General features: G+C 35.5%; 1 protein-coding gene across 3 annotated transcripts in view; it reads right to left on the bottom strand.

Moving 5' to 3' along the window:
* FNIP1 (folliculin interacting protein 1) overlaps positions 1-21296 on the bottom strand; it is a 143453-nt gene that overhangs the window by 6270 nt on the left and 115887 nt on the right. For all 3 annotated transcript variants that reach the window (XM_044664680.1, XM_044664681.1, XM_044664682.1), the window contains 4 exons: positions 19607-19692; positions 10296-10442; positions 4622-4791; positions 153-1572 (listed from right to left, as the gene is read on the bottom strand). In XM_044664680.1, the coding sequence (XP_044520615.1) occupies positions 153-1572; positions 4622-4791; positions 10296-10442; positions 19607-19692 (1823 nt within the window). The remainder of the gene's footprint in view (positions 1-152; positions 1573-4621; positions 4792-10295; positions 10443-19606; positions 19693-21296) is intronic.

Below are 21296 nucleotides of genomic sequence, written 5' to 3'. Positions count from 1 at the left end.
AAGAGCTGCTTTTTACAAGTGACTACATAACACTTGCAAGGAGAATGTGCCCTGGATATTAATCACTCCATAAGTACCTGCAGCAACAAACTTTTAGTGATGACCTCATTCTTTTCAAGAAATGGTTTTGGCATTACAAGTTCCTCACTTACCCCGGAAAAGGTATTTCATCCTCTTCTGTCCAGTCTTCTCGGTCTCCTCCAAAATAGTTATTGCTCTGTCTAGTCATATCATGACCAGCATCTTCACTCTCACTGTCACCAAGAGCACTATCTGAACTTTCATTTCTTGGAATGTCCCATTCAGTTCCTACAGCAATTTTTCTCTCCGAGTTCTCTTTGTCCCCATGGGGGATATGAACAGACTTTGTATCTCTTTGGTCCTGCTTTGGAAAGCAGGTTTTACATGAATCCTGGTGCACAGATTCCACAAATGTACAAAATTCACTGGGTGGTTGTTTGTTATTCTTGGAACATAGTTTTTTAGAAAAATCTAACACATTGCTCTGGTGTTCTAAAACGTGTGTGCTTGTTTTAACTGGAACGTCATCAATAGTCCTGGTTTCAATTGAGTCATCATTAAAATATTCATCAAATAAACTCATGTTCTCCAGATTTGAATGATTCCAATTTGGAGGTGCGCTGGCAACTCTGGGAAATACTTCATGTACTCCACGATCTCTGATTTGGTCCTCAACCACAAGCTTAGATTCATGATGCTCAGTAACAGTCATTCTTCTCTCCTTTGTTGGTTTCATGTGATGCCTTATGATTTGATCCACAACAGCCTGACTTCTGATTTCTGTGTCTGAATCAGGTGACATGGAATCCCCAATAAGAAACGTGACCTTTGTCTGTGAAGCATCACAAGAAAATGTGGTAGGTATGAGCTTATCTGGTGGTTTCTTTTCCACAGCTATGCCTGTTGATCTCATCCCTTTCCCTGACTGGCTGCCTGAGTCCAGGGATTCCACACTTCTCCAGGTTTCTATTGCTGGCTCCAGTCCTGAGTCTGCCAACACACATTTGTCTGCTGGAGCAGATCCTGTGCAAACTACAGTCTCTAACTTGGTGTCAAGGCAGGTTCTCAATTTATCTCTGCACTGTTTAATGTCAACAGCATTTTCTTGGCAGCCAGAAGGAGAAATTATCCTGCACTCATCTGAAGAAGTTTCCAGCAGTTGCTGAGAAGTGTCTTGAACATCTTTCTCTTGTTGTGAAACACTCTCTACATTTTGTACAAGTGGGCATTTGCAATATTTACAGTCACAATGAGGAGCCCCTGTTTCTTCTGAATCTCTAAAGAGCAAACTGCTTTTGTTCCTGTGCATTGTGATAAGCACATATTCAGATTCTTCCACTTCCCCTTTTTCTAAGGTTGTGGTAATAATCGTTCCTGGCATGACTATGGCTTCATCTTCTCCATTCTCTAGGAGATGGGTCTCTTGAAGTTCAGAACATCTTATGAAATAGGTAAGAAAATAAAGCAGCCTCTGGACCATGTCTTGTCTTTTGCCAACCACTACTGTCCTTGCTAACCTTACTGGAGAGCCAATTGCTCCATATAAGTCTCCTGCAATGGAACAACCAGTTAATAAATATTCGTCTGTCACAATAATTATGCCTTATAACAATTTTAGCCTTGAGTTAATCAATCTAGTCTCCTAAGTTATCAATTTTATGGTAGTTAAGTCAAACCTTTGATTTGACCATTTACTAGAAGCTTTTAAAAATGGCAAATGAGTGGTTCTCTATGGAGGCATATGGATGTAAGCTAAAAAAAAAAAATTTAGGAAATTGGTCTTAATTCTGTGGAAAAGATCCAGGGTCATAATGCCCTGGCAGGTCAGCTACATGGTTGCTCCAATTTGGATGTGGCAAAAAAGGTAATGATGAGGCTATTTCTCTTTATCTAGTTGGCCTCCAAATCTTCAGAGATCCTATCTCTAGTTTCCAACTTTTTCCTGAGCCTATGTCCTGATATAAAGCTACCTGACATTACTTTCTCTCAGGCTATTTTCTCCTAGGATCACAGGGTTCTTACTTAGCTCCTCATGCTTGATTGTGGTACAGATAGGAGGATAAGCTAATTAAAGAGGTAGAAATGAAAGAAGGAGGCATCTGAGTTCAGATGGTAGTTATATATCACCAAAGTAAAAACAGAGCACATAGGCCTCTTGACTTCCTTTCCACAATTGTGTTGCATACCTATCATAGATCATAATCATGGAAAATACATATCAAGCCATAAAGATACAATAAGGGTGTTGACTACAACAAAACCACGGATTTAATTCTGACATATAGGGATTCTGCAAGTTGAGAAATTATACATTTATAAAACATTACAAAAAAAATGTTTGAAAAGGAAAGGAATTCTTATTCTTAATGGGAAATAATTAAATGTACTGGAGGATGGTTTAATTAGAATTCTCTCTAATCTTTTGTGGTTTTTAGTTAGTCCTTTTCCAATGTGGTTTTTTCATCTACTACATATTTTAAAATACATGATTACTTTGCCAAAATAATGAATACCATTACCCTTTTATTTCATTATTGAAATTTTTTGGTTTTAAAATCAAGGCAGATAAACATAAATGGATAAAAGATTGTAAGATTCTTTGCAGCTGTATTTACTAAACAGAGCTTTCTGAAGAAGCTTTCACTAGAGCACCAAGATTTCTTCTAGGCCATACCACCCACTGATTATAGCTGCAATTATCACCAAATGCTTTACCTTCTCCCCTCTCCATTTTTACCCTTGTGTGGCTACTCTAGCCAGCCAAGGCTTTTAAGTGAGTTACTAAGTGGTCAAGGAAGGTAGCTAGCAAAATGAGGTTAACTCTAAATAATGCTTTTAATTTATTAAAATTAATTAAGTTTAATTCTAAATGATGTTATCTTATCACAAACAAGCATGCTAACTAACAAAGGTCTAAAGAAGGTTAATTTAAAAATTTATATTGAACAGAATACACACATGCACATACTCCTACATAGAGGTAAATAAACACACACATATATATGTATATCAGCTAAACAGATCTCTCTCTCTCTCTCTCTCTCTCTCTCTCTCTCTCTCTCTCTATCTCTCTCTCTCTCTCTCTCTCTCTCTAATTCCTACTATGAGAGAGGCACTGTAGGGAGATACAAATGATAATAATCAAAAGAACCAAGTATAAACTGGGACAGTAGCAGCAGAGAACTTAAAGAGTTTCTCCTTTTAAGAGAGAGACAGATCGAGAGAGGTAGAGGGAAGAGAAAGATGCAGACTTTTGTTTGGGTTTTTAACAAGTCAGAGATCCCTACCTTAGGATCTCATCCCTTTCCTAAGCTACAGTCCCTTATTTTCAATAGCACACAAACAATCTACTTGGATTCCACTGGTTTCTTAAATTCAGCATGTGCCAAACTCATCACTTCCCAGCCACAAATCTGACTTTCTTACTGATATCATTATTTGTATTGATAGTACTATCATTCTCCCAGGCTATTAGGACTAAAACTTAGAAGTTATCTTTAACCCTTTTTCTTTCTTACCACAAATCACTTTCCACATTCTGTGATTCTGTTTCTATACTATCCCTTTCTTTTATCTCCTTTCTCTTCATTCAAAGTACTACCCCACCTTTTTTTTTTTTTTTTTTAACCCTTAACTTCTGTGTATTGGCTCCTTGGGGGAAGAGTGGTAAGGGTGGGCAATGGGGGTCAAGTGACTTGCCCAGGGTCACACAGCTGGGAAGTGTCTGAGGCCGGATTTGAACCTAGGACCTCCCGTCTCTAGGCTTAGCTCTCAATCCAGCTGCCCCCCTGCCCCACCTTTTTGTTCAAAATCCTTATGACTTTTGGCTTAGACTACTAGTGTTCCTCCCTTCACAATTTGAAAATATATCTTTCCTGATGTATGTGTCTTATTTAGTTCAAAAATCTTTATGTCATTTCTTTTAGGATAAAATATGAATTTCTTCTTGCCTCCTTAAGCTGCTCCCAATCTAGAATTTAGTACAGTAGAAAGAGCAATGAATTTGGAACTAAAGAGCTTGGAATCAAATAAAGGCTCTGCTACTTGCTAGTTATATAATTTTGGACAAATTATTTTACTTCTTTGAGTTGCAGTTTCCTCATCTGTAAAATGAAGAAATGGGATTAGATGATCCAATCCCTTCTAGGTTTAAAACCCATGACTTCCTTTCCAGCCCCAATTTACACTAGTTTGCTTTAGGTATTCTATAATAAGCCAAACTGAACTAACTTTTCCCTGGTGCCATTTCCCACACCCATGCATCTATGTACAAGCTATCTGCCATGTACCTATGCCTCCTATCTCCTGGCTGAGATCTTTTTTTTCTTCCAAGGCTCAGTTCAAGTACTACCTTCTTAATGAAACATTTCTCTGATTCTCATAGTAGAAAGTGATTTCTCCTCTGTTCCTTTCTATAAAGAGACTTGTGTACGTGTTGTATCCCTTTTTTAGATTTGAAGTTTCCCGAGAGTAGGTATTAGGCAATTTTCCATTTCTGCATGCCCACTGTGAAACCTGTGAAATGGTAAGTCAAATGTTTCTGTGGTGAAATGACCAAAAAAGATGTATATATACATGTCAAGATTCTCTGAAGACATACCTAGTTGTGCCCAGAGTGGGTTATAGGGATGTGTCTTTGCCAACATGTCCACACTCTGAGAGGAATGTTTTTCTAAAAAGATTTTTATAGGTGGTTGTCCATTAGGCATGACTGTTGGGACCCAGGCAAGATGATTGGTCAGGATTGCTGTTAAGAGAGCTGGTAAAAATCTGAAAAACAAAATCACTGTATCAATCTCTATCTTCTGTCCATATGATAATGGAAGATAAAGTAATGGTTCTAGAAAGGCAATAAAGATCACGCAGAATTAGCTTAATTACAAAAGAGAACCTTCAGATACAACATTGCTGTTACATATTACTTTAAAAATATGCTGTTGAGTTGCAAGTATTTTCAAGAGCTTTGGAAATAAAGAGTATCTTTATGATAAAATATAAATTATTCTGTTTAGCTTTAAAGTCTCTGGCCCTAACCTATCTTTCCAGTCTTATTGGATATTATCCTACCACACTATGTGATCCCCAAACTGGCCCTCTCTCTGTTCCTCACACATGACATTCTATCTCCTATTTCTGTTCATTTGAGCTGAACCACATATTTAGAACGTACTCCCTCTTTCCCTATACCTCAATCTTCTCAAAAGCTGTGCTTCCTTTAAAGCATAGCACAAGCACAATTTTCTACATGAAGCTTTCCCTGTGATTCCCTCTTTAATTACCTTGAATTTAACTACTGCATATTTATTTATATTTATGTTGTACATATTTACATATGTATTTGTCACCTACATTAGAATCTAAGTTCTTTTTAAGGATTTTGTTTCATTTTTTTGTATTTGTAGATCCAGGACCTAGCATAGCACTTGTCATAGACCAGATTTTAATAAATGTTTACTGATTATTTTTGTTACTTTTTGCCTAGTGAGTGTGAGTATATTATTGTGTATATGTATGTGTACACACACACACACACACACACACACACACACACACACACACACACATACACACACACACACACACGATTATTGAGTTTGTCTGCCAGTCTGCCCACCCTGGAGAGGCAGTGACATAAATAACAGATTAGGTGCTACCAGAGTTAAATAACTACTACCTGGAGAAGGATGGAAATAGTATATTCACTTCTGTTTCTTTAGAATTAACAACTTCTCCACCTCTTACAAGGCAGCCTGCACTATGGGCTTGGATGCTTTTTCTCAGAGGGTGGATAAAGAGAAATTTCCTCAATGTCAAGTTGTTTCTTTCTCTGACATAGGGTGAAGGAGTATGCATTTTTATTTAAAACTTTTTTAGATGGTATTTTTAAAGACATATTAACCTTTTGTTGCTCAGTCATGTTTGACTCTTAGTGACCCTGTGGGTCATACAATCCATGGTTTCTTGGCAAAGACATTGGAGTAGTTTGCCATTTCCTTTTCCAGTGGATTAAGGCAAAAAGATTAAGTGACTTGCTTGGGTTCACACTGCTAGTAGGTGGCTGGATTTGAACTCAGGTCTTTCTGACTCCAGGTCTGAAAATCCATCCATTGAACCATCTAACTGCCTGGTATTTACTATCTTAATGCATTAAATAGATCTTAGAATTAAAAAGCTTAAATCTTCATTTAATGGATTTGGAAGTGTTTAAATTCAACATTACCATCTCTGATAGAATGGATACTGCTTCAAAACAAGTATATGGAATATGGTGCTAATGGGCTTCTTTGCTTTTCTGAGGACTAGTTAGTAGAAGGGACTTAGGATAATCAATAAAAAATCATAGGAAAAATGAGGTTTTTTTTTTCATTTTAATGTATTTCTAAACCAGTGAATCCAATTTTATACTACCAACTACCTTAAAAGAAAAGTGACCAACTGACGTTTGAAGTACACTAAACAGAGTCCTACTGAATGTCTTATTAAAGACTAATACATGCCTTATTCAGAAGGTAAAGATTTATTGTAACAAACTTTTTGTTGTCTTAAAATCTGAAAAAAAACCCAAACAATTCTCAAGCTAAAATACTGTGAGAGTAATGATAGTGAGAAAATAAAATTGTTTCTGATTCCATTTTGTACTATCATCAAATTGTTGTAAAATTGCCTACATCATGTTCCTTTGTCTTTGAATTAAGTTCAGAAGTTGTTTCCCTGAGTCAACCAAGTTCAGTTTCCTACAAATCACCTTAGTTGAAAGAAATAATGATCTCTACACATCTTTTTGCCCAGGTACAATAGAGGGAGATCTGTTATCTCATAAAAACCCTTGTAAGATGCAGGCAGGCATCAGAGCATTTGTTATCTTGGCAACCCTGGCTGTCTTTCAAGAATATTTGGTCTGTTATCACTGTGACACTAACTAGGCTTTCAGGTAGACACCATCAATGAACTTTCCATAATAACAAGATAAAAGGAGCAGTCACTGTTAGTATTCTAAACATCCATCCAATCATATTGTTTTCTATCATTTATAACACTTCGGATTTTGTAACCAATCATTTTGTTTTCCATTTGTGATGCATCTTATTCTTTGTACTCTCATACTTCCCAAAAGTATAAGAAGCCTAGTAAGCCTCACCTTGTGGTCTTCTGATTGGCTAAGAGACCCCTTTTATTGGTAACTGCTAGTTTTAACCAACAAATTAACTGTGTTTGGAACTTTGTGCCATAGTTTACCTTAATTTTAATCTATACAGTTAATAGCATGTACTAGACTTTTTACTATCCAAAAGGATTTCCTGAGATATTAATTCTTAGAGCACATTTAAGAATTGTAACTCTATAGAAGCTATCACATACAATCTAAAAAAGGTGCATTACCAAAATGAACTGCTTGCCAATTCTGGGAGTGGGGAGTGAAGAAGGGAGGGAGACAGTTTGGATTATATAACTTCAGAAAACTGATGTGGAAATTTGTTATTACATATAATTGGTAAAAATAAATAAATCTTTTTTTAAAAAGGTGCTTTAAAAATCATTAGCAATCAGACAAAAGTCAAATAACTCAAAAATATTACCTCACACATATCAAAATGGCAAAAAATAGAAAACTTCAAGTTCATAGAGGTGTGAGAATATAAGCACTGCTGGTGGGGCTGTGAAATGGTCTATTATGGATAGCAATTTGAAACTGTGCAAGAAAAATTTAAATGTTGTTCATATTCCTGGAGCTAGAAATCCAGTATTGGCTTTATGCCTCTAAGAACTTACCGAGAAGAAGAAAATATCAAAGTAAATCAAAATATTCATAGCATGACTATTTGTTAATAGAAAAAAAAGGAAATAAACTTTGTGTCCAACAACTAAGGGATGGCCAACATGAATGCAATAGAGTATTACTTTATGTATGAAATGATGGATAAGAATTCAAATAACTATGAAGTGAAGCAGGGTGATCAAAAAAGGAGCAAGAGAATATGTATACTTTCAACTTAAATAGCAATAAAATTCAAATCTAAAATGGACAAAATTAGTATTAATTTATGAAGGATACACTCATCCATTCTTTTAAGAAACAAGAAAAGTACTGAAGTATAGTACTTCATGTAGAGTAAATTGTGATCGCCCTTCTGTTTTGTTTCACTCAACTATTTTGGGGAGCTTGTGTTGTGGAGAATTTAAATGGGTATATGCTATGCGTTTGTGGGTCATATTGAAACAAATTTTATAAGCAACAAATAGAATTGCAGTTTTTATTTGGAGACTTCTTGATAAGAATAAAGAGCTAGATAAACTTGAGAAACACTTTTAACTCTAATGGAAGAATGAAGAATGAACATTTGATAATAAAATCTCATATTTATAGGAAATGACCACCTATTTAATTGAAAATGTATTGTAATACATGTTAATAAATGACTTCCCATTATTATTGATAATATTCATATTACCCTAATGTAAGTAATGTTAGCTATCTATAGAACTATGTGCTACATGAGATTTTAGAGAAATTTTAAGGAGAAACTGAAGCAGCAGAAGAAAATTTGAAACTTTGGCATAAAAAGAAAATGGGCAAAAGGGAAAAAATATGCATATCAGTTGGTCCAGAGAGGTAACAAAAAAAAATTAAAGGAATAACTTTTTATTGCTTGGGAAGTATATGGACAGAATTTTAACCCCTCCCCCTCCTGGACTGCTGACCCAGTTCGTCCCATTTTTTACATGCCAATGCTGTATCCAGAAATGTAGATAAAAAGGGTGTGGGCAGAGCGCGGGGGTCCTTTTTGGCTGACTACTTCCAGGAGCAAGCGAGGAGGATGGATGGAGAATCCAGCAAGGATGTGCTACATGTGGTCAGAAAGACTTAGAGTAAGAAACTTTAAATCTATGCTTATCTATCTTTTCTATTCAAGTGATTATTAATAAACTTTACAGAAAATAAGAATGTGGTCAATATTAATTTTAAACCTAAAAGAGGATAGAAAACAATCCTTAAAAAGGAGTTGAATATTAATAGATGCCATTATTGTAGTAATATAAAAACCATAAATAGCATTTTACTTCACGAAAAATAATTTTGTGGCTTTTTTCTCAGGTGCTTAAGTGACACCTCTCATTAATGAATGAACTTGTTAATTAATGGAAACACATTATTTGAGTATGATATATGTATATATATATCATATATTCATAGTGTGATATGAAAAATCATTTCCACTACCTACACAGAGAATATCAATTCTAATTTGGATTCTGAGATTTGTTGAAAAGTAGAAAGAACTGAACATATGCAAACAGAATACATTCTATTTAGAATACAAACTCCTTGAATAAACAATGCTTTTATGTATAATAAGCATTTAACAAATTTTTGTTGAACTGGACTTTATTAGGCAGGTACCAGGTACTAAGATCTAAATAATTTTGTTGTTATAAGATTTTTAATGAATTCTTGTGGGTAGAACTTATGGTAATGGGTATCCTAGAGCAAAATTTATGTTAAGACATGGAGGAATCTAATTTACCGTGTATACAGTCTATTCCTCCCATCAAGTTTTACCCTACACTGTAGCATATGAGTGACTTCCTGAAGGTTATGCCAACTCAGATAGGTATGCCCAAGTCAGAAATGCTTCAGATCTCTCTTCCTCTGTCTGTCTAGAAACAAAATGAATGACTTGGCTAAGTTTAAAAAGGCTATTCAGCAGGCTGGCTGAAAGGTGATGAATTTTCTGGCCACAGCAATTCTCAGAGACTATCTATTAAATCATATAGGATTCTGATTTGCACCAATGAAAATAACAAGTTCCTGACTAATTATTTACTCTAATCTGTCCTCATTCCTTGACTATGTAGTTAACTGGCTATATTTCCTACCTTTTCTCTCTTTATGTTAATAGTTCTCTTCTGAAGGGAGCATGGTATAAGGCCAGGAAGACCTGTGACACTACAAGCCTCTGACATATAGCAGCTGTATGATCAGGGACAAAGTCAGTGTTTAACCTTTCAGTGCCATAAGCAATAAAATAAGATGAGAAATTATTGACAAATTATTGATCTCCACAGGTAGAGGGAGTTTCCACACTAGAGTTCTCTATACTGATGAAATCACAGGCACAGGCTAAACCAAATAAAAAATAACTGTTAATTATAAAGATGGCATTTGATTTTCTTGTACTCTGATTACTTATGTCTCACAGCCTCTTTGTTTAATAGTGAAATGCTGACTTTGTTAAAAAAAAGAATGTAAATAGTTAGAAAAAGCATGGCCATACTGGTTTTTGGAAGCATTTTCCATCAGAAAAGTGAATTCTTTCATGAAACGATGGCAAAGCTGGTTCTTCTCAGAAATTCCAGACATCATTGTGAGCCAGACTGGTTCTCCAATCCGGGGCATCGTATAAAGATTACAAATTGTTGTTCTAAGAGAAAATCAGATAGAGAAATTAAAAAATTCTCATATATATATATGTGCAAAAATAATTATCTCCTAAAGTATGTAGTACTATGTTATACATGTTACATATTATATGTGTTATCTCCTAAAATATAAAACGACCTCACAAACTATAAATTCAAATAAACAATTTTTAAAATTAATCTTGTTTAGGTATAGACCTAAAAGCTGTGCCTAGTCTTTCCTAACCCCAAGTAATAATCTTTTTCCTTGTATCTCACATAGCACTTTACAGCAGGCACTTAAGCTTGAATTTGATCTCTCTACATTATATCACTTGACGAATTCCTCTGGATTCACCTATCATTTCTACAGTTAATTCTGAAATCTATCTGACAAGTTTAATCTCACTTGAACTTCAATTTCACCATCATATTTATTTGGCAGTACTGAAGGTATTTCAAACTACCATACTATGCCCCAAAATGATTAATCTGTTAAATTTGTCATGCCTTTGCTCAAAACTCTTCTGTAGCTCCCCACACTGCCTACTGATTACAATTAAAATTCCTGTACCTGGTAATCAAAATCTCTTACTATAATGCCACTCCAGTCAGGATCAGTCCATACTCCGTTCCCTCATTCTCTTGTTCTCTTTCAAGGATTTCTACTGCTGTCTCCTATACCAGTGTTGGTGAACCTTTTAGAGATCACTTGTGCAAACCGCAACTTCAAGCTGCCTATGAGCCCTCATATTATCCCAGATAGTGGAGGGAGGACGTGTTTGCATTGGGCTACTGGGTGGAGGGGCAGGGCATGTGAAAAACATCCTCAGGCTCTGTGGAGAGGGGAAACTGAGCAGCCTCTCTGGCATGCATGCCACTCCTTTGCCAACATGGTCCTATACAAATCTTTCCCTAATATATGCAATTGTTAATGCTTCATTACCATCATTTACCTTGTATTACATTTAATTATACAGATGTTCCCCACCAATATTCCCTTCTTGAGGGAAAGTACTGTTGAGCTCCTTAATAAAAGGTAGTTGTTTTTGTCTTTGTATCCATAACATATGTTTGCTGAATTGAACTAAAGTCAAGTATTGGTCTATGGGCTATATAACTAGCTCATAAGAGAAATGATGGAAGTCCTTGAGGGCATATCTCAGGGACAGTGACATGCTTTTTATGAGTCTTATCAAAATGTGCTCATCTAAGACATACAAACCTCAACACAGGGTAAAGGAATTCCTGGATCATAAATGAACATACAATTCTAGGTTGAACAACACATATTATTCTAGAAGATTTGCCTCTTCCTCATATTTTGTTGTTTTCAAATAGTGAGATATTGAGAGATATGTCTTCTCCCTGCTTCTGCACTTACCTAAAGCCCACAGAAAAATTACCTCTAGCAGCTAGAGTCTAGCTGAACACCGAATGTGTGATTTTACTCAAAAGTGTAGGAGCCTTGTCAGGCTATTCTATTTTCCTATACCCCAAAAGGTCAGTTATAAATGAAAATCTGAGACCTGTTAGGCAGTGATTTCCTGGGCAGCAAATACACTTTGCTGAAATACTATGAATTTGGCTTCCCTGAAGTTTTAGGAATTTTGAATATATCTTATTCAATCACTTCTTTCTTATGAATACTTCCTTTTCTTTAATTACACTTTGATTTAAAATCATTCTCTCTCTAAAAACTTTTCTTCAACTTTTCCTTTATTGATTTTTTCCATACTTAAAAACATACCTTAGTCACCTCAATCTAAAAATGAAACAACAAAAATTTATATCCTTCCCTTTGACTCCACTCTATCCTTTCTTTTAAATGCTAAACTTGGGAGGTTTTTAAGGAATCTATGGGTCTACTGACTCACCATCTACTCACTTTTCAACCCCCTGCAAATATGGCTGTCATTCAACACTCCTGAAATTGCTCTCTCCAAGGCCACCTAAGTGACCTAAATCCGATAGCTCTTTCTTAATTCTCACTCTCCTTTGACCTTTTAATATCCTCTGACACTGTTCACAACTCCTTTTCTCTGATAAAGGGAGGGTTTCTTTTCTTTGGCTTATGTCTATATGCCTTCTGGTTCTTCTTGTTCTTCTGTGACTTATCTTCTCCCTTTTCCCTAAGTAAAGTTGTTTTCCAAAGGCACTGTCTTTGTCTTCTGCTCTTGCTACAGTCTTTCCTTTGGTGTGTATGTGCTCATGCATATATTTGTGTGTGCCTGCTGGACATCTTCACCATGTCATTCTGGTACATGTGACTTAACATGTAAAAATGAACTTATCTTTCTCCTAAAAACTTGCTCTTTCTGTTGAATTCTTGTTTCTGATGACATTATCATGATCCAGTTGCTTGAGAGCAAGTCTTGATGCCACTCTTGGACTCTTCTCACTCCCTTCCTATATTTTATCAGTTTTCAGTTCCTACTGAATCTATCTCCATACTATATCTTCTAGGCATAACCTTCTTCAGTTATTCTATTACCATTTCTACCACTCTATATCAAGTCATCATTACTTCTTGCTTAGACTGTTTAAAAGCTTCATAATTGGTCTCCCAGCCTCAAGTTTTGTTCCTTCCTTTAACCTATCTTTTAAATAAAAGCTAAATTAATCTTCCTAATCCATCATATCATTACTCTGTTCAGAGTATGACTCTATTAACAATGGAATAAAAAAAAACCCTCTTTAGTTTGGCACTTAAGCCTTTTATCAGTCCAACTTGCCTTTCTAGTCCTATTTCAGAAAATTTTCTCTTTATATACTCAGAATTATAGCCAAACTGGACTGCTAGCAGTTTTCATTCTAACCCCTTTCCAATCTCTAAGCATTAGTGTGAGCCATCTCCCAAACTGGAATGCATTTCTTTTCTCTTTCTGCTTGCTGAAATATTTTCCTTCCTTCAATACCTAGCTCATGTACCACATTCTATATGGAGTGTTCTATGGTTTCTACTCCTCTAAATACTCAATAATTCTTCCTTAAATTTTCACAGAATACTGTGCCCTGGATTTGATTGTAAGCTCTTGAAGGGAGAGGTCAAAAGAGTACTTTTTATGTGGCAGAATCTTAATGTTTGCCAAGTTGAGATTAATTCAAATAGCAAGAATCCATAAGTTTGTGGGGTATTCAGTTAAGGGGTGACACTTTTTAGAGACTCAGAACAGTTTAAGAAATCAAGTTGTCATCAAACAGAGGCAACTACAACAGAGGTGGAATGCCCAACAGGGGGAACTACAACCAGAACTTCAGAGGCTGAGGAAACAATCCTGGCTACAAAAATCAATCTCAGGGCTACAACCAGTGGCAGCAGGGTCAATTCTGGGGTCAGAAGCCATGGAGTCAGCATTATCACCAAGGATATTATTGAACACCCAAATAAAAACGAACTGATACATATTTCTCCAAAACCTTCACAAGAAGTCGACTGTTTTCTTTAGTAGGCTAACTTTTTAAACATTCCACAAGAGGAAGTGCCTGCGGGTTCCTTTTTTAGAAGCTTTGTGGGTTGATTTTTTTCTTTTCTTTTTTGTACATTTTTAATTGCAGTTTTAAAGTGAATCGTAAGAGAACTTCAGCATTGTGCACGATAAGAGAATGTGTCAGTATTTCAGGGTTCTACATTTTATCTGTAAAATGTGACTTTTTTTTTTACCACAACAAAAGTAAAATGTTGCTTTGTAAAAAAAAAAAAAAGAAGAAATTAAGTTGTCATTTAAAGCAAGAAGGTAAAATGCCATGCCTTTAAGCTCCACTTTATGAAGTGCAGCCAACCATGACGTTCCTAAACAAACCTATGAGCTCTATTATAAAAGTAAAATATGGCCAAATATTTGCCTTTAGTTAGCTAAAGAAAAAAATAAAATAAAACTTTGCTCCCATCTTAAACTCAAGATATTCCAAACCATGTTTGTGTGGAGAGGAATAAATGGATCTTGTGACATTATTTACTATTCTAGTAACCCTGGCTGCATCTGTAACTGATAGTGTTTCTTCCCAGCCAAGCAAATGCTCTTGGCAGCAAGCCAACAATCATGTGACTGAAGTAAAGGGAACCCTCAATACCAGATATGTAAATAATGGTCCTGAAACCAAGGGTAAGGATTTACTACTCTGCTGTTGTAAACAAGAATTAGAAATAGAACTGACAAGCTCTGATGAATTCTTTTAAGGCAAATAAAGGGAATTTTTCTAAACCATTTCTGGGATGACCTACACTTCGGCTTATGTCTACAAAGAAATTTTAAGGAAGACAATAAGGACCGCAAAATTTTAGGCTAAAAATTATTGAATCTTCATTCCACACTCCTTTCATGTAATATTAGAAGGTTTATGTTGATTTCAGGAAAAGGAGTTGTCATTAAAGCACCAAGAGGTTAAACTTTAAATGCAGTAAGAGCAATAAGAACTTTATTTTTTGCCTCAAAAATATTATCATGTTAAGAAGAGAAGCAATTTATGAGTCACTGACAAGGAAGTCACATTTAGAATGATTTTCTACATCACTCCTGCATATCACATTTTTATTTTAAACTTCCAGCAATGTAGTAACATATACATTGATTTTTATCAAGTTGTATTAAGGCAAATGTGTCCATAAACTATCCAAATCAAATTCTAAACTTTTCAATGTTACTCCCACAGTCTACACATGTGCCTTTTATAAGGGAATTGGTCTTGACATGTGTCCATTTTAAATAGATGAACTTTGCTGTCTGGATAGAGTCTGAGGAAAATTCAAAGTGATTTCAAAAATCATCAAGTCCAATTCATATCCACACAGGAATTCCCTCTACGACATCCTTCTTTACTTTGAAGTGATGGGGAACTCATTCTTCATACCAAGACAGCCCATTCTGGGGAGATATGAGGATATTTCTTGATATAGTGAGCATAATCTACTTTCTCTGAAATTCTACCTGGATGCTTGAATTTGAAACCAGTTTTCACTTCAACTTCTCACCTCTAATTCTTCAGCTGTGTTCTCAGTTAGGAGAGTTGACAAAATGAGTATGTACACATGTATACATATAAAAATATATGTGTACATAAACACTGAGCTGATAACACATGCCTATAGGATACAGGTTGTGTAAAACAAATGTCATATAACTGACCTTTTTTCAGTTGGAGGAAAGGAAAAAGGAAAGAAAGAGAAGGGTTACCTTCATTATTTTGCACATCCTAAGAGTTAGTCAGAATGGTTCAGTTTTCAGAGTTTTGCAGCTAATCTAAGATTAAAAATTATAGACTAAAGTATAAGATAAAAATTAAAGGACAGAAATCATATCAACTTCAAACTGATCTAAAGTGGTCCTTTTCCTTATGTATGCCATAAGATACTCAAATAAAAATTTGATTGGGGGGCAGCTGGGTAGCTCAGTGGATTGAGAGTCAGGCCTTGAGATGGGAGGTCCTAGGTTCAAATCTGGCCTCAGACACTTCCCAACTGTGTGACCCTGGGCAAGTCACTTGACCCCCACTGCCCACCCTTACCACTCTTCCACCAAGGAGCCAATACACAGAAGTTAAGGGTTTAAAAAAAATTTAAAAAAATTTTTTGATTGAAAACTAGGTTAAATAAAAAAAAAATAAAAAATCCCCAACATTTTACTTAACTATGTAGAATTCATGGCTTAGAATCACGTAGAAACTGTCTTAAAACAATTTTATTTGTGAATATAGGAAGTATGTGAAGGAGTAGCAGTTCTGTTACCTTAGGAAATTCAATATTGAAACTCCATTCAGATCCTAACTCCTAAAATAGATTTCAGATCTGACTGCAATTTATCCACTATCTAACACTGTATAACACAATACCACAAAAGTTTTAATATTTGAGATAAGATATGATCCCATGTTCTTTGACTTCAAATTATATTCTTTCTACTATACCACATAACTTCAGGGGAATTTTTATCTCATTTAATAGGCTTGAAAAAATTTAAAATTTTGGACTTCAACAAAAAAATTTCTAGATGAATTAAATTTAACACTTAGATAAGCATTTATGAAGAGTCTTTTGTCTGTCTACTCTATAGTAGGTATTACGGGGAAAAAGACAAAATGAAGTAGCTCTTGTCCTCAAAAAGCTTACACTCTCCTGGAGAGATACAACTTGTACACAAAGATAACCAACTACAGTGTATGATGAAGGAGAAAGCACTGGGAGTAATGGGAAAAATTTCATAGAAAATATGGTTCCTGAGCTAAGTTTCCTTATCTTTAAAATGAGGTCAGACTTGATGGCTTTTACAGTATCTTCCAGCTCTAACTATGATCCTAAGGTCCTAAGAAAAGGGTTCTTGAGAGGTGAAAATGAGGAAGGATTTCACTTCAGGTGTGGATGACAACATATGTGAAAGCACAGAAGTGGGGAGATTTGCTGAATTTGTCAAACACAAGCAAAAGTCTGGCTTGAATGAAGAATGCATGAAAGGGGTTATGTGAAATTATGATGGAAAGCCAAGATGGAACTAGACAACAGAGAGCCTTAAAATGCCAGGTTGGGGAGTTTGAGTTTTATTATTTAAAAATAGTCAACAAAATTTAATGATCATTTGAAGATAAAAATCTATGGCAGGCATATGGAAATTGGGTTGGAAGGGGAAGAGACTGAAATCTTGGAGACTGATAACCGGAGAAAATGGGATATATTCAAGAGAGTTTGTGGAGGTATGGTGAAAGAGAGGCAAAGTACAGGATTATTTCAAGGTTATGGATCTGGGTAACTGTATGGTTTTGGTACTCTCTATCAAAACTAAGAAGCCTAGAGAAGGGGCAGGCTAATAGGGACAAAAGGTGATGATTGCACATGTTGAATTTCAGAAACTTTTTTTTATCTCCCCTCCCTTCCCCCCAAACAACCTTGTAATTAGTTTACTTAACTGTGTACATGTTGTATTATTCCAGGAAAATGGGACTTTTAGGTGGGTATTTGGAAATGGAGTTAGGAAATAGTGTGGGCAAGGTAATAGAGACTTAGGAATCATCTACAAAGAGATGATATTTGAACTGTTGGGAAGGGATGAAACTGCTAGCCAGTGAGACAATGAATAGTACCGTGGAGGAAAAATGATAAGGATCCATCAAATGAAATGGAAGTGTCTAATAACACTTCCAATGGGTGAAGAGGTAGAAGGGTTTTGATGTGTGCACACAGCTGGAGAGACAAAGAAGCTCATAATGATGGAACTTATTTTTTTTTCCCCAGCAAAATGGGATGGGTTCTTTTGCTTAGGGAAGTGTCCTTTGTTATAGAGGACTTGAGAAAAAAAGTAGAAGTTTGAAAAGGTTATTGTAAAAATGTTAAAAATTAAATCAGGGGAAAAAATAAATTAGGGAAGACCAAAAGATGGCTGCATAGCAGTGGTGACCTAGTTAAAATTAGGCATGAATTTATAGTGGACTCATTTGTCACAGATGTAGATGTGTTCCAATGGTTAGAGCATTGAATCTGGAATCAGGAAGACCTGAATTCAAATCCAGCTCCAGAGATGTCCTAATTCTGTGACCTTGGGCAAGTCATTTAACTTCTTATGCCTAGGACATGGTTCAGTGAATCAAGTGCTGGACCTAGAATTAGGAAGACCAGAGTTCAAATTCAGCTTCAGATGCTTTCTAGCTGTGTGGTTCTGAGCAAATCATTTAACCTCTAATTGCCTAATAAAAGGGATCCACTGAAGAAAAAAATGACATATTACTCCAGGATCCTTGCCAAGAAAATTCCATGGAGAGATATCGGGTCACAAACAGTGAGACATAATTCCGAACTGCATTTGAATTGCTTCCATGATTTCCATTCTGTAGCATGAGAGTAGAAACTTTAGTAGGAAATGGTGATGTGGTAGGAGTGACCTAGGGTGTAGGATTAACAGGGCAAATGGTGGTAGGAAAAAGGGACAAAGATTTCAAAGGTAAAGGATAAAATATAATTGTAATAGTTAACATCACAATTTTGAAGTGAGGAAATTTTGAGGGTAGACTAGTGAAGTTCTGCAGGAATAGAAAGAGGTAGAACAGAGGCTGTAATAATAACAAGGAATGGGCTGAGGTAGAGTGAAGCATTCTGGTACAGTCTGAGGAATCTTGGATTTATGAACTAATTATTGGTATCCATAGTTGACAGATATATAAAAAAGGGACAATAGTAGTTAATAAATTCAAGATTTCTTAAAAATTACAAAATACAGATTGATTATCATCCCCTATTTCAAGTGAATATAAATAATGCTTGCTGAGATAAGGAGCTCTTTACTATAGAAGAAATGAAAAGGTAAATATGCCATGTTTACTGTTATTCTTGATTAGTTTTTTTTTTTTAAATAAGAAAAAAAACAGAAAATCAAATGGCAGTAGAAAGAAGAAATAATTTTTTCTTATTCTAAATTTGATTGGCAATAACTGTTCACATGCACAGATAGGAACATATCTTGTCATATCAGTTAACTTTACATATTTGATCTTAAAAATAAATTATTTTCTCAGCATAAGGGAATGATGAACCACATGGTACTGTGTAATAAGTACTGGCTCTGAATCAGAAGGCTTGGATTTAAATCCTCTGTCAGACATTTATTACCTATGTTAACCTCACAAAGACAAAAACCTTCCTAGGTCTCAGTTTCCTCATCTGCAAAATTAAGAAATGAACAAGATGGCCTGTGAAACCCCTTCTACCTTAAGTTCTATCATCCTCTGACATATTCAATGATTAGAGCTGTTTTCTCTATTTTATATTCTACACTTAAGAGGCAGCATGGTATAATCAGTAGTGTCCAACTCAAATAGAAATGGGGTGACTAAACTGTACTTAAAAATTATTAACTGTTCTCTGCAGGAGATCTAATTATTTGGCCATTAAAAAGCAGAAGGGGGACCACTTCCTGACATATTTCATCCTCAGAAGGCCCAGAATTTAAACTCATATGATCAGCAGCCTCCAAACATATTTATTCATATCAATAGATATTTACTAAGCATCTCCTATGTGTTGTGACAAATGGAACTCCACAAATCCACTAGACTCCATTTTAATTTTGAACACTGGGTTCACCAGTTTCAAAAATATAGTTTCAAAAACACTGAGTATATAAGAATGGCAGTGATAGAAAATAATTTGTGTACATCTAGACATATCACCACATCATAAAAGATAAAACAGAGAAACAATACTTACCTGAATTCATTCAGGGCATCAACAATACGATTATATGCCAAACTGCGCTGACTGGCATCAGCTGACCTCCGGCTCATTTTCATAGCCTTGAAAATAATCATTAAACATATAATTTTTATAGTGGCCATGGCCAAAAAAAAAAAAAAAAGAAAGGGAAAACAGTCACATTATTTCCTCTCACCTGTCAATTGAGCTAAGAAGCCAAATATACCTATTTTTAGAAAACCTTGAACAGACGGCCAATTTTCCTATCTAGGGAGAGATATAGGAGGCACATGTATTTATGGAGGCTTTGTACTCTGTACTTGCCAACGAATATTTTAAAAAGGAGTTCAAAGTTTTCATACTTTGAAACTTTCCTTGCAATTGTCAAAGAATGCAATGTCAACATAAAGGAAGTAGTTGTGCAACGTTTTAGGCTATAAAGAATTACCTTATTAACCAAATTGATGTTCTTATAACTAAAAAGAAACAATTTAGTTTCGTTTCTAACATTTTTAGAGGTCCCATTCATATAACAAACACACAATCAAAAACTAGAACACTCCTCACTAAGATCTTAATCTCAAGAAACAGCCTTCTTTTTCTTAGCTATTGAAATATAATTTTATTTTTATTGACATCGTTTCTGGTTTATGCCATCTTCATTCTCAAATATCCTATCCCTTACTTAGAGAGGTATACTCTACAAAAAAAGAAGAGTATTTTAGTAAAAACTAACCAACTCATCAACTGAGTTTAATATTATATAAAATGTCTCACATCCATAGTTTCCTCTCCAAACCCGTCTTAAAGAAGAGATGGAAGTGTTGTTCTTATTTCTTTTTAGGGGACAAACTTGGTCATTATTACTCTCTCTAACGTTACCAAGCAATCTCTTGACTGACAAATCATTCTTGCCCTTCTTGATCTCTCTCTCTCTACAGTCTTTGATGCTGTTAATCATCCTCTTTTTGTTATTTTATTCTTTTTAGGTTTTCATGACACTGCTTTCTTTCTCTTGCTGTTTTTTCTCTCAGCCTGAGCACTCCTTATCAGTCTCCTATATTGGATCTTCACCTAAATTATACCCAGTAACCCTTGCAGTCTCTCAAGACCCTTTCCTGGATCCTCTTTTCTTGTCCTTCAATACCATTTCACTTGGTAATTGCATCAATTCGTGTGGATACAATTTTCATTTCTATGCAAATGAATCTTAAATCTATTTATCTGGCCCTAATCTTTCTCTTGATTTCCAGTATTACAGATTTCTAATCTGCCTAATAACTGAGATATCTTAAACTCTATATATTCAAAACTAATTCATTATATCCCCCCCTACCCCCCAATTTATCTCTTTGTAACTTCCCTATTGCTGTCAAGGACACTGTCATCTCTGTTAATTAATAAGGCATGAAATCTACATGTCATCCTTGACTCCTCACTCTTCCTCATCTTTCAAAGACAACCAGTTGTCCTAAGTGCTATTGAGCCTACCTTTGCAACATCTTTTGTATATGCCCCTTCTCTCCTTTGATACTGCTGCCGTCTTGGTGCAAGCCCTCATCTCTTATTATTGTTATTCAATTGTGTATGACTCTTCATGACCTATTTGGGGTTTTCTTGGCAGAGAATGGAGTGATTTTTCATTTCTTTTGCCAGCTATTTTACAGATGAGAAAACTGAAGCAAAGAGGGTTAAGTGACTTGCG

This window comes from Gracilinanus agilis, chromosome 2 (genome assembly GCF_016433145.1).
Source record: "Gracilinanus agilis isolate LMUSP501 chromosome 2, AgileGrace, whole genome shotgun sequence".
Taxonomy (NCBI): Eukaryota; Metazoa; Chordata; class Mammalia; order Didelphimorphia; family Didelphidae; genus Gracilinanus; species Gracilinanus agilis.
Note: the sequence above shows the minus strand (reverse complement) of the source record. Positions and strands in the feature narration are given on the sequence as shown.